Source organism: Lissotriton vulgaris, chromosome 3_1 (genome assembly GCF_964263255.1).
Source record: "Lissotriton vulgaris chromosome 3_1, aLisVul1.2, whole genome shotgun sequence".
Classification (NCBI taxonomy): Eukaryota; Metazoa; Chordata; class Amphibia; order Caudata; family Salamandridae; genus Lissotriton; species Lissotriton vulgaris.
The window spans coordinates 115,761,842-115,776,377 of record NC_141689.1 but is presented as its reverse complement, the minus strand read 5'-3'; the positions used below and the strand labels follow the sequence as shown (position 1 = coordinate 115,776,377).

The 14,536-nt window shown below is 45.0% G+C and overlaps 1 protein-coding gene across 5 annotated transcripts in view; it reads left to right on the top strand.

Moving 5' to 3' along the window:
• Nucleotides 1-14,536, top strand: part of LOC147726050 (disintegrin and metalloproteinase domain-containing protein 33-like) — a 396,812-nt gene that overhangs the window by 335,535 nt on the left and 46,741 nt on the right. For all 5 annotated transcript variants that reach the window (XM_086960167.1, XM_086960170.1, XM_086960165.1 and 2 more), the window contains exons 12-13: nt 6,113-6,290; nt 9,565-9,654. In XM_086960167.1, the coding sequence (XP_086816293.1) occupies nt 6,113-6,290; nt 9,565-9,654 (268 nt within the window). The remainder of the gene's footprint in view (nt 1-6,112; nt 6,291-9,564; nt 9,655-14,536) is intronic.

Below are 14,536 nucleotides of genomic sequence, written 5' to 3'. Positions count from 1 at the left end.
GATATAGATGTCACCCACATGATGATCTTCTGTACAAACGTTTGATTTGTAAGAAGTTGTGCACTTCCACTGAAAACAAGCACTGTTGGGCTTATTTACAAGAATGTGCTGCAGCGCGGCACCATAAGCCCTTTGGCTGCGCCATGCTATTGCACTTTCAAACACAGGGATACATCATATTTACATCAATGTGACACATTCCTGTGCGTTCCTCTGCGTGGGCACAGATCAGCTGCCATGCACCACGCCGGCACCCTTGCGCCATGGTGCAAGGGTGCTTGCGTTTATTTATTTATTTATATTCTTATATAGCGCTGGAATTCGACCCCCGAAGGGGTATCTCCGCACTTCCGCTTTAACAAAAGAGCTAAGCCCTGGTTCTGAGCTGTAAGAGGGTTTGAGTGAATTTTTTAGCAGGCAATAAATAAAAAGGTTTTTAAGATTTTCTTGAAAGATTGAAAGTTGGTGGTATTTTTAAGGGTTGGGGGCAATGAATTCCAAAGAATGGGGCCTTTATAGGACAGGGCTCGCCCTCCCTGCCTGGCCTTTTTTATCCTTGGGACCTGGAGTAGTTGCTGACTGCTAGAGCGCAGAGTGCGAGTAGGTTTATAGAGAGTGAATTTTTCTTTTAAGTATTTGGGTCCATTACCAAAAAGACATTTAAGAATTGCGCAGCAAATTTTAAATTTTACGCGCTGCCTAATTGGCAACCAGTGAAGTTTGACCAAGAGGGGGAGTGAAGCAGACCTTGGCTGAGCGTTGAGAACTAGTCTCGCTGCGGTGTTCTGGACCACCTGTAATCTCTGTAATTGTTCCTCTTTGGCCGAGATTAACAAGCCATTACAGTAGTCCAGTCTACTAACTACCAAGGCTTGGATGAGAGTTTTCCTGTAGGAGTCTGATAGAAACGGGAAAATGCGTCGTAGCAGTCCAATGACCCGGAAGCAAGATCCTGCTACTAGATTTGTGTGCTCTTTGAGCAGAAGTGTTTTATCTAGCCTCACACCGAGGTTTTTAACGGTCTGTTTGGGACTTGGTGTTGGTCCCAAATCCGGGGGCCACCATTCAGGGGACCATGAAAGTGTGGCCTCTCCGAAACAACATGACCTCTGTCTTGCCTACGTTACACTGGAGGCAATTTGTAGCCATCCAGTCTGATATTGCCCTCATTCCGTCCGCAAAAGATTTTTGTATTGCGGGCGTTAAGTTTTTAAAGGGGAACAAAAGCTGAGTGTCGTCAGCGTACGACACAGGTGTGAACCCATAAGTTCTCACAATGTCTGCCAAGGGGGCCACATACACGTTGAAAAGTGTGGGGCTTAGGCATGAGCCCTGTGGTACTCCCTTGGTGAGCTCCCTTGAGATGGAATGATGGGAGCCCAGTCTGACCCCTTGTTGTCGATACAGAAGAAAGCTTTCCAGCCAGGTAAGAGCCACAACTTCTATGCCCATCTCCCTCAAACGACCGAGGAGTATCTCATGAGACACTGTGTCGAAGGCAGCGGATAAATTAACAGCACCAGAATCGTAGAGCCTCCTCCATCCAGTGACATCCTGATGTTATCGGTCACCGAGAGGAGGGCAGATTCCGTGCTGTGATTGGGCCTAAATCCAGATTGAGAAAAATCTAGGCCCTCCGCTGCCTCGATGTACTTGGACAAATGAGTGTTCACGTGTCTCTCGGTCATTTTGCTGAGGTAAGGCAAGAGGGAGATGGGTCGGAGGTTCGAAAGGTCAGTCCATGGAAGTGCCGTGTTCTTGCGGATGGGGTTCACCACCGCTTTTTTCCACCCTAAGGGTACAGATCCTTCCCTGAGAGAATGGTTGATTAGTGCTTGGATATGAGGTCCAAGCAGAGTTTGCAGGGAGGCAGTTGTTTTGGCTGACAGAAGGTCATTTGGAGACCCTGATTTTATGTGGCTCATAAGGGAGGAGAGATCTGAGTCATTGACTACTGGAAATGCCGTAAGTTTGGTAGTTCTCCGTGTGGGCAGAATAGAGGGAGAGAGAAAGTTGTTGCTCTTTTGACTGGAGGCCTTTATGATTTTTTCGTAAATCAAGTTGATTTTATTTTCCAAGAATAGAGCGATTTCATCACATAGTTTTTGTGAAAAGTCATTAGTTGTTGCAGGGAGATTGTTTCTGTGCAGGAAGGGGTACCTTCCTGCACAAAGAAAATAACAAAAAAAATAAAAAGAGGTGATTTCCTCTTCCTATGTGTGCTGCAGAATGCAGCACCCCTAGAAAGAGATGCAAACAAGGAGAGTTGTGTCTCGCTACGCCACCCCTTAGGGGGCGTAGCATTCTGACACAATTCTAGGTTTACAAATTCTCGTAAATCTGGAAATGCAGCAGAACACATGGGTGTTGCATGGGAACACCCACTTCAACACACATGTTACGCCCTTTTCGCGCAAAGTGTTGCGTGAAAAGGGGCCATATTTACAAGGACAGGAAAATCCACGCAGGGTGGCTTTACTTGTCCTTCCAATTATGGGGCATGAGGTTGCGTCAGTGGTGCGTCACAAAAAGTGGCGCACCAGTGGCACAAGGGGCTTGTAAATAATCCCCTGTGTGCCTTGTGGGAACGCTTATGTTCGATACAATAGAACCGGCTTGCCACCAATACAATAGACCTGGAGACAAGCCAAAGTTCAAGTCTAAAGGTCTCCTTTGTTTATTGGGAAAGGTTATGTGAGATGCTAAAGATCTGATCTGTTTGTGATGGAGATGTGTGCTAAAGGCAGTAGGCATCATACTCTTGAAAATCATAAGTTAAAGCCGACACTCATTTAACCCCTTTGCCGCTGGGCATGTTCCGCCGCGGTGCGAGGGGGGGGCGGGGTTGGGCGTGGAGCTCGGGTACTCATGGGGGCGCCCGGCCGTCATAAATCACGGTGGGCGTGTGCTCATGACGGCTGAGAGCCGTCCGAACTCTGCCCACTGATTAATTCGCCCGCACAGGCAGGGAATTAGTGCAGCGTGGGCAGAGCGGCAACGTTCGGACGGCTCCCGGTTGTCATGAGCACACTCCTACCGTGACTCATGACGGACGGGAGCCGTCATGACCTCGGAAGGAGTTAAGTGTGTATTGTTAATGCTGTAGGCAGATATTTTCTTACATGGAGTCTCATAGAATAGTAGGCAAATATTTTGGTGTTGGTTACACACTTTGGCAGACCCTTAGGGTCACTCTTAGGGTTTAGACCTCTAGGGTTTACCCTTAGGGTACAATATGTGCACTGTGATAATCTTGGTTAAGCCCTCTTAGGAGAGGTTGTATATTGTTTTGTCAACTGTGATTATGTAATGTTATCAGCACGTGCATAATGGTTGCAGTCCTCTGGCTTGTCAGGTTAGACAAGGCTATATCCTCCGCTTCCCTACCACAGGTACGCCCACCAGATTTAGATATTCATGCTTACCGCATGTCAGTTAAGTCGCTGCTGCGGCAGCTCTACTGAGGGTACTGATCCTTTCCTCAGTGGGCATTACAGGGCATATTTATAAGTCCCTATCACCATAGGAACGTCACTTTTTGGTGCCCTATTCATTACTTGAAGCCGCCTTGTGTATAAGGCACCCTTTCACGCTATACCCACCACAACACCCATTGATTTTGACCTCATATTTACAAGGGTGGCGCAAATATGGGGCAGAGCCAAAATTAAGACCAGGGAAAATCTGGTCTTAAACAGGCGAAACGAGGAGAAATACTTTATTTCTCCTCATTTTTGCTGGTTCTTTGTGCGCTGCGTTGTACAGCACACATAAAAACAGCAAAACGCCATGTATGATTGTTTATGTGCAGGAAGGTGTCCCTTCCTCCACATAAACAATCATTACAAAAATTATACGTTGCACCTTCTATGTGTGCAGCACAAGCAGCACACATATAAGTTACAAAGCTCCTTATCAGATTGTTTATGCGCAGGAGGGGACACCTTCCTGCACATAAACAATCATTCCCCCAAAGCAGGCACCCTTGCAATATGGTGTAAGGGTGCCTGAATTGGCGCTAGGCAGTTAAATTTAGCACCAGCGCAGGGGGAAACGCAGGGTTGCACCGTATTGTTGTAAATACGGCGCAGCCCCGCATTTCAGAAGTGGGGGGTGCGGCGTTAAGCCAAGAAGGCAAACGCCGTGCTCCGTCACATTGCATATGCCCCTATGTTTGATGTTCAACATATTTGTTAATTTTTAATACTCGGGGCACTGATTCACAAACGTAAACTTAGACCTGAATTCTAACTTTTGACCTGAAGTCTAAGTTAGTATCTAAAGTTTATCTTTAGAGCGGAAGTCTAAGCTTAGACCTGAAGTCTAACTATAGACCTGAAGTCTAAGTTTTGACCTGAAGTCTAAGTTTAGACCTGAAGTTTAACTTCACACCTGAAGTCTAAGTTTAGATCTACAGTCTATCTTTAGACCTAAAGTTTAAAATTAGGCCTGAAGTCTAAGTTTAGACATGAAGTGTATGTTTAGATCTGAAGTTTAACTTTAGACCTGAAATCTAACTTTGCACCTGAAGTCTAAGTTTAATCCTGAAGTCTAAGTTTAGATCTAAACTCTATTTTTAGATTTGAAGCCTAAATTTAGACTTAAAGTCTGAGGGGCAGATTTACAAGCCCCTTGTGACACTTTTGCACCGCAGTGGCGTCACTTTGGTGCGTAAACAATGCAGCCAATTTACAATGTGACACATCTAGGGAGATGTGTCACGTTGTAAAGCTCTACGTCACTTTAGACGTGCGTCAGGTATAATGTATGCTGGGTGGGCGTTCCCACGCAAGAAAGCCTCGTACAAGTGGCGCAGTGAAATCTACAAGATTTCACTGCGACACTTCTCGGATGCCACTACGTCTAAACCTTACACCTGCTTGAATCAGGCGTGAGGAGTGACGCAGTGTAGTGGGCATAGACCTCCCCGTGCATTGCTGGAGTTGCGTTGTGCTTGCAATACGACCCCAGCAATGCATGACTTTTGGGCCAACCGATGCACCAGAAATTCTAATGCATCTGTCAATCCTTGTGCCATGATGTGCCGTACTGTAAATACGGCGCAATCATGGTGGCGCAAGGGTGTCACAGGCTGGCGCAGGGAAATGACAGATCTCTACAGATGCGTCAGTTTCATGTAAATCTGCCCCTAAGTTTAGACCTGAAGCCTAACTTTAAACCAGAAGTTTAGACTTCATGCGTAAAGTTAGATTTCTGGAGTAAAGTTAGACTTGAGGTCTAAACTTAGACTTAAGTCCTACGTTTACCTTTGTGAATCAGGCCCCAAATGCGAAAGTGAAAAACAAAAATAGCAAAAATAAATTACACAAACACCCAGTTCCCCGATTCACTGAGAGTTTTGTCTTAGAGCTTAGGGGTCCTTTCTGTTGGGTCTTTTTGGTATTGTAATGTTCTTCCTGACAATAACTCACAAATGACAAAAATGTTTGTTAGAAGGACTGTCCTAGTTGGGTGGACTAATGTACATTGACCAATGGCCTGACTGTTTGTCAAGGTTATGGTGGCAGAGCTGAGGCTCCCCTGGAGGAAACCTGGCACTTTGCCCACTCTTTAATGTGGTGGACGAACTGTGGGCCCGATTCATAAAATTAACTTAAGACAAAATCCTAAACTTACTACGTTTGGTATTCACAGAATGCACTTCCTACATTTGGTATTCATAGAATGGATTTACGACTACTAACTTTACGTCCGCACTTGGGCCAGAGCTTTTGGCCCAGAGGCGGAGCTTGCGGCCCGGAGGCGGAGCTTCCGACTTGGAGGCGGAGCTTCTGGCTCAGAGGTGGGGATTTAGCCATGGCTGAAATCTTCACCTCTGGGCCAGAAGCTCCGCCTCTGGGCTGGAATTTTCGGCCTGAGTGCGGACGTAAAGTTAGTAGTCGTAAATACATTCTGTGCATACCAAAAGTAGTACGTTTAGGATTTTGTCTTAAGTTAGTTCTGTGAATCTGGCCCTGTGAGTTTAACAGGTGGGGCATGCTCCACTTTCTCTTGTAAATAACCCTATTCATTTCCTGGTTGGGTGCAGGTGAGCGCGTTGCTTAATTTTGCTATTGCACTAGTTCATACCATCTTGCTTTTCATTTCACAGCCACCCCTTCCCACGTGTGTTCAGTTCATGCAGTAAGAAGCAGCTGCTGAATTACTTCCAGAAAGGAGGTGGGATGTGCCTTTTCAACCCGCCCAACACCAAGGACTTGGTGGCTGAAAAGAAGTGCGGCAACGGCTTTCTGGAGAGTGGAGAAGAGTGTGACTGCGGGGAGCCAGAGGTATCGGCCATCTCTTGTATATGAGTTTGTTTAGTCTTCTAAAGTTGGACCCTATTGTTAACTCTTTGATATATAAGTTGGACAATTCAGACTATTCCAGGCTCTTAAAGAATGGCTCGGGTGGCAGGTACTAGTCATTTGTGATGTATACTGAATTAATGAACAACTGTTGTTGTGCTTATCTAAAAATTAGACAGACAGTGCCACCATGTGCAGACTGACATAAACACCGGTGTTCACAATTAAGTGCCAGTGCTAAGCACCGGCTCAAATTAAGCACTGGTTTCCAGCTCAGCATCCCCTCTGTCTTCCTCTTGAAGCAAGGTACATCCAAAGTGCTGTAGTTACAATTAATGCAGCAGGCACAGTCTTCAGAGTGCAGGGCTTTGTTGGTGCAAAACAAACTTCCAGCATGGAACGTTCTTTCTCAAGTTTCAAGCAGCAGATCTGAGAGGCACTGCCGCTCTCAGATACTTATTCAGTGTTCTCTGGGGTCAAGCAGGAGGGCACTTATGCCCAATGAAGTATAGGGCAACACCCAGAGCATAACCATTTATTCCAATGTGTGGCACAATGGTCTCCCGGAAAGCACTATTTCTCCAAAATTCAATATGTCAGAAATATCAGCAGAGACAGAAGAGCTAACTAAATCAGCCTACAGGGGGGCTTCATGTACATAGTTTCTCCCCCTTGCATCTGCTCATTCCGTCCTTAATCCTAGCATCTGGCTGGGTTCAAAGTGTAGAGGTGTAAATGAAACTGGTGTCTTTTGCCTGTTTCCTCCTTCCATTGAAGGATATTGTTTACGACCCCTCGCCCTGCTCTGGCATGCCTGTGTAGCAGAACCCTGCCCTGCCAGAAGAGCTGGCTAACCCTAGGGGCTGTTTATTACCTCATCAAAGGAGCCTGGCTAATCCACTTAACTCTGACCAATCAGGACAGACCACTGGAAGGCTGAATGTTGGCTGACAGACAAGAAAGTCTTATAACTTCTTCTCTGTACACTTTAGGCGACGGTCAACTATACCATATCGTTGGAATTATCAATACCATTCTAAGAATTCTTTGAATGGCATTGATTACCCTAGCAGAAATTATTAGGTGCCATGTTAACCTATGTGGCAGGGAATTTTTCAAGACCAGGGCTTATAAAACATCTTTTATAAGGAACCAGCCCATATTTACAGGACCCATCACCCCAGGAATACCTAGCGGAGACTTTAGGGGTTCTGAATATGTAGAAATATTGCAGATCCTCACTCCACAGTGCTCCCAGCACAAAGGAGGAATTTGGGCAGCACTTTATCACAACATGGGGAGTGAAATGTGCGATTTTACTAAACCCAAGGCATGTAAACTCATTTTATAAGGGCCCTCCTTATAGCTACCTGGCCACCCACCCCTGGGACAACTAGGGAAGACTCTGGAGGTACCTAATATGCCAAATATTGTAGTTTAACAATCTAAGTGCCCCAAACACCAAAGTTGAGTTTGGGCACAATATACTTTTTAAAGGCAGTCCCGCACCCCAGGGCTGCTTGTAAACTGACCTCAGGCTTGAACAGTGCGCACATGCCAGTGCAGAAAGGGCTGCTGGCCTCTAAATTGTCATGCCTTATTATATACTAGGGACTTAAAGGTAGTTTCAACCCCCCTTCCCTAGTATGTACTAGGGCCTTATAGAGGAGGTTAGGAGGTCATTCCAATCATGGGGTTACCCTAACCCATAATGTAGGTGTTTTTACTGTATTCTATGCGTGTCTTCAGCATAGCACTGCCCCTGGGCCTGGTTAGGCAGAGCGCAGCGCCATTCAGAGTCAAATACCACCAGTACCAGCCAGCAAAAAAGTTGGAGGAGGCCGGGGCACAGTATGGCTTGGCAACAAGCGACTAGTCATATTAACCACAAGTTACAGAAGAGGAACAAACTTTGTGGAATGGTGCACTCAAACTTTAAAGTGTCCATAATCGTGAATATCTTGAAGTTTTATTTTATTGAATCCCTTTATTTCATTTCATCAAAACACACCCAGACAACATCCAACGCATTTCACTCAAAAGGCTTGAGCTTCCTCAGGGCTCCTTGTAATAAAATATGGGTATTTTCATACCATAATCAAATCCAATGATCCAATTGCCACATGAGTCATGGCTAAATGGGATAATCTTCCCAAATCCCAAGGGTGGGGTATTCTACACCCAGTAGAGACACCTGAATCCGTGTCAATCATCACCAATATAGCGTTCCACAAAAGGTAAAGATCATACAAGTTCCAAGAGGTTCTATTATATTTTCGTCCTTATCCCTGTGTCAGGTGGCGCAGTGCCCAACTCATTTGGGGTTCCATATTTGCGAGTGGCTCATCTTAGTTCCTCAACACAGCTGACAGTCGCGCTTCACGCAGCTCTGAAGGGTTCCTCAGTGTCTTGGTGTCTGCACATTCTAGCCTGACATTATGCACCTTTATCTTTCATTAGTCAACTATAAGTACAGCAGGTCATTGGAAAAGGAAAGGCCCTGAATTCATTGTGGTCGTGTGACCAAGTTGTCAGCCGTGTAACCAGTAGATCCGGGTTCCGGTCGCACGCTTCCAGCTTCTTGGAAATGTTTAATCATTTACAAACCACTTCATCACTTAGTGGCCTTGTTTCCTTATTTCTTGTTAAATCTGCTTAAAACAGACACACTTAAAATTGGAGGTGGATTTTAATGGAAAATTCTCTTTTGGCAGATTCTCTGCAATGCAGAAATTGCTGGTGGAATGGTCTCTGCCATACTATGGCTAGGGTCGGAGCCCTTTCCTTAGCAGATTGTCCACAGGGGAAGAATCTGAGTTATCATAAAGTGGACTTTCCGTTCTCCCTCACCTGTCAATGTGGTCATTGTCTACATAACATTTGTCATTTCCACTCTAAGGGGCTGGGGACGACTGCAAACCCCTGGTGTAATCTGTCTTTCACCGCCCCCAAATCAATGCTGGTTGATTTCAAGATGCCAATGGGTGACACCGGACCATATATAACAATATAAACTCTATAAGCACTGGGTGCCCAGTGAATGTCCATGCACATGGAACAGCGTAATGTATAGGGCACCGAGTATGCTTCTCCGCAGGCTCTGAACCTATGAACTCAACGTACGCTGTTACCATTACGCCTCTTGTTTCTTGCGCATCCAGCACCACCAAGGTGAATGCCCAGAGGGGTTTACGCCTCTTTCAATGCTATAACTGTATGACAGTAACAGAGACTTTTACTTCTGCTGTTTCCTAAGGAATGTACCAACCCCTGCTGCAATGCCATCAACTGTACCCTGAAGACTGGAGCTGAGTGTGCCCATGGGGACTGCTGCCAGAGCTGCAAGGTAATGTAACTCCTGCCGCCAGCGTACGTCTGACATACATGAGTTTATGTACAGTTTGGAGATTCAAAAGCTATATTCTGTGAACATGCGCTTTGAATAATGGTGGTCAAACCATCAGCTGAACAGCGCTTACACTGAATCCTTCAAAAGGTCGCCCCATGTTTGGTGGGATCATGGGTGGCTGTCAGCTAGTTTGGTGCCCACTTGAGGGTAATTGTGGTCACATTGCAAGTCATCTTCCTATAAGAACCATTAATGTAGTCCTGATTAAGCCTTGTGGGAAGAACGGACCATGATTATCGCCCAGAATATCGATGGGAGACAATATCACGGACAGGAAAAAATATTCTAAAAAGCTATAACAATAAGTAGGTCAGTCTATGTTTTGTATACCTAACTCCACATACATGTACCTACACATGTACCTACACAGTACATATATCTTCCAGGTATGTAGATGTGTTAGGAGTAATAAATCTGTACTTCCACTTATGCTCTTATCGTGCAATATTTTGTCCTAGGAGATTCTGTCCTCCGTATTCTTGTACCGCGATATTCTGGGGATCGTTATTCAGTAGTACAATCCTTTTGGGACAGTGACCGGTATTGTAGATGCAGGGAGCGACGAGCACTGTATGAATGAGAAGACATAAGGATAGATCAGAGAGACCGGATGAGAACCAGCCAACGGGGAGGAGATCCTGTGAGGAGATCTAGCTTCTTTATCTGGAGAGTGGATAAAGAAGCTAGTAGAGGGGATGATCAACAGTATCGAAAGCCGTAGAGAGGTAATGGTGCCTGACAAAAAAGGACAGGCGATAAAGGTGGTGAAGGCAGGTTCTATGAAGTGCAGCACCCTGAATCCAGATTGAAATAGATCTAGTGGATAATGAGAAGTGGCGCAGGTAAGATTATTAAAAAGTAACTACTCAAGAACTTTAGAGATAAATGTAAGGAGAGAGCAAGGGTATTAGTTAACTGGGTATGTGTAGTGAGGAAAGAGGTAAGACGAATATACCTATATTTACAAACCCCTGTCGGCACAGGAAAGTCACTTTTAGGGGCTTTGCCTTAACACCTTAGCTGCGGCGCAATTCCCTCCCCAGTGCTGCGCTGTCCATTCGAACTAGTGCTGAATGGACGTCCAATGGTCGTGCGCAGCACTGGGGAGGTAGTGCTGCCGTCGGCCAACGCACCGACGCAGCACTTAAGGGGTTAATTACAAGGCAGTGTTAAGCCACATCAGAGATTTACAAACTTTAGAATGACATCTATCCTCCCGGGTGATGATGCTTTCTCTACGTTTGCACTCTTCAAATGCGACATACGAACATACATAAATACATACTTGTGTGAGAGACTATAGGCTTGGATGAGAGGGTTGAAAATGTGTAAAAAGCGTAGGATGATGAACACAGATTTGATTGAAACATGGCCGAGCCTTTTATGATCTTTGATATCTTTAAAGAGAAGTATAAGGCAAAGTTATTGGCTAAGAGCAAGAAGTTTGTCGTAGGTTTAAAGGGAGCCTAGAGTGTTACTAGAGTGAGTACATTTTGGGGAGTGGTGGTGTAGATAGATGATTAAGAGCTGGAGGTATCAGAAGATGTTGCTGATATGAGGTGGATGATTCAGGACGTTTCAAGGCCTCAATGTATTCCATGGTTCACAGCGCTTGGATGTGGGGGTAATCAAGGCTCTGGGGATGGGGCTTCACGGGTAAACCTGCAGAGGCGAAAGTTGAAATCAAATGTTGTTCTCAATCTGTCATTAAGTTTGTTAAAGGAGGTGAACTTCGATGTGTGTGTCAGCTCTGGTGGATTGGATTTAGGAATGAGGGTAGTTCATTTGGGAAGTGTTTGGTGCTAAAAGTCTTTGGTGAAGAACTAGGGAAGGAGGGATGGCGGTCATTGGAGTGGGAAGAGAAGCCTTGCCCTCCCACGCTGGATGATCCCAGTTTACCTGATCTCAATGTCTTTTAAGTGGACTTCAGTTCTGTGATCATGAGGTGTGAGGAGGTGCATGTGAGGGGCTAGGATTTCTATACACTATAACAGGAAGTGACACTCCTAAATGTGTTCTACTTAACTCTGCTTTAGAATTTTGTTTTTACGTTTAATGCAGCGAATAAGCAGAAATATGAATGCTAACATTGGAGTTTCCCTAAACCAGTAGGAGAAATCCAAATCCCTTCATTCCCTCTAGCCCATCTAGCTTTTGTCTTATTGAATTAATGACTCGTCTACCCTGATGGTCATCATGTGTCTGATGGCACGATCAAGGGGAGGTGGGCTGTTGTACATGGACCGTCAGTCAATGTCTAGGAGATTAGGATTAAATGGACTGGATTCCGATGTGAGTATATAGGGAAGAAGTGAGTGTTTCCAGTGAGTAATCATAGGAATGCAGAAAAAAAACATTGGGCCAGATGTATCAAGATACCCTTTTGCGAATCTCAAATAGCGATTTTTAAGGAATCACTATTTGAGAATTGCAAAATGGTATGTATGTAGAAATTCGCTATTTTTTAGCGATTTCTTAAAATTCCTTAATTGCGATTAGCAAATTGCTAATCGCAATTAAGGAATAATTTTTCATTCATTTCTATGGGCCAGGAGGCCCATAGGAAGGAATGGGAAATTATTCTCAATTTGCGATTCGCAATTTGCTAATTGCAAATTGAGAATAATTTCAAGGGTGCAAGGGTGTCTTAAGGACACCCTGCTGCACTCCTGAAATTGACATGTGTGCGCATATGGCGTACATACATGCCCTAAGCGCATGCATGAGCGTCACATGCCACCTTTACAAATTGCAAAAAATGCATTTGTAAAAGAATTCGCAAATTACCACCAACTACAAGTTGGTGATAATTTGCGAATTCTTAGTGTGAATTCGCAAAACGTTCTTGTTTCTTACATACCATTTAAGGAATCGCTTTTTGCGATTCCTTAAATGGTAGCGCAAAAGTAAGGAATCGCAAATTTCGCGATTCCTTATTTTTGTGATGCGATTTTTTTCATACATCGCATTTCCCGTTTTTTTTGTCGCAAACACTGCTATTTTGTGATTCGCAGCGTTTGCGACAAAAAAAAACGCTTGATACATGTGCCCCTTTCTGTTGATATAGGGTTAAGTGTAAGTTTTGGTTTAGGATTAAGTTCAAGGCCTCCTAAAAGGATGAGTGAGATATAGTGGTATAAAAATTCCAATCTCTCCTGGAGTTCATCTGAGATGACGCTAACATGAGTGGCAAATTTCCACATTATGAACCTTTAATGGTGTAACAGTAGTTTCATGGTACTCAAAGAAGGAAGGAGGGGATACTTTGTTACTGTTGTGAGAAGTGTGGAATAATCTGGTGTGGAGTGTTGTTATTTATGCCTACTAACCCTCCTTGGGTAAAGGCCATCAACCAGGACTCTCCAGCCATCTCTGTCCTGGGCTTTACTTTCAATCTGATGCCAGGTGTATCCCATCTCCCTGTAGTCAGCCTTGAGGCCTTGGCACCGGGTGTTTCTTCCTTTTCCCTTGAGGGTTCCCGGTGTGTTTGATGAGGGTGTACTCACATGTCTGTTTTGTAAGTAATCGGCGAGGATAGATGAGGTTATTTGTGAACAGGTTTTGTGAACAATGAAATGGAATAAGAAGGGGTAGAGGGGTTTGTGTGTCTCTGATGATGGGTGCACAGTACTGTGTAGGTTGAGGGTATTGTCCATGAAAGCCCAAGGCCCAATGGGGTAACAGGCATATTAGAAGGAAAGAACTAGTAATGGAAACCGACTATAGAAACAATTTCACAGGTAGCTGCAAAGTCACATGTAGGAACCAGCTCACTGTTAGGCACAAGCTCGCAGGTGGTGTGAGGCCACTGGTAGGTGAAAAATCATAGGTAGGAGCAAAAAAGCAGAGAGGTGCAAAATAATAGGTAGGACGACAATCAAAGCATAGGAGCAACACAACAGGAGTACAAATCCCACCCATGGCCACAAGAGTGATACGGAGCCAAGTCAACAGCTGGCCCATTCCAGGTGTCTACGCATATCAACGTCTAGTGCTAGAAAGGCATAGCGAGTGCCTCTACGCCCTAAATGACTATAGCAGGCCCATATGAGAGGCCATACAAGGATCCCTGGACATATGTTGACATTTCTAACTCCACGAATTCTGTTCCTGATAAAAATAACATTGTCTCCACCTATATTGATTGGGAAGACCAACATTCTTAAGCCAATAATGATGCGTTACCTAAGTCAGTGGTAATTATCTAACTGACCTCAGAGCATTGTCCTCTTCATTTGTCTGATGTGTACCTGCAACCTTTGTAAATGAATATCTCTCTCTCTCAAGATCTCTTTATTCTTCTGCCTTCCTTGCCATCTGTTTCTGTTGCTTTGATCTCCCTTTGCTTCCTCAGCCGTACTCCACTTCCCCATTTCTTTGATCCATAATTACATCTAGGGTGGGTGGTACACACAGAGTTGGCATCCGCAGAGTTACATAAAAACTTCCGCAGAATTCCGGGCAGAATTCGTCCCATTGCACTGATATTTTAGCAGCGTGAATGGCACCAGGCGGCGCGCCAGGGGGCACAGCTTCTTTCTGCCGCTCGAGTAGATTTTCTACTCAAGTGGCAACTTTCTCAACACGAACGTCCGCGTTCAGTAATGTATCCGGGAGGCGTTCTAGTGCCTGAAAATCACGCTCAGGACACAAATTCTCGCTCCTGCTCGCCAAAATCGGCAATCAGCGTGTGAGAAAAAACTCAGCCAAGTGGTGTTTGGCGGAGTTTTCCTTGCTGGAAGTCCGCGTTACAGGCGTAACGTGAAGTGGCCAAACCTCCGCAAACTCCGCCAGGGGAGCAGAAGTTTTGCCCACCCCT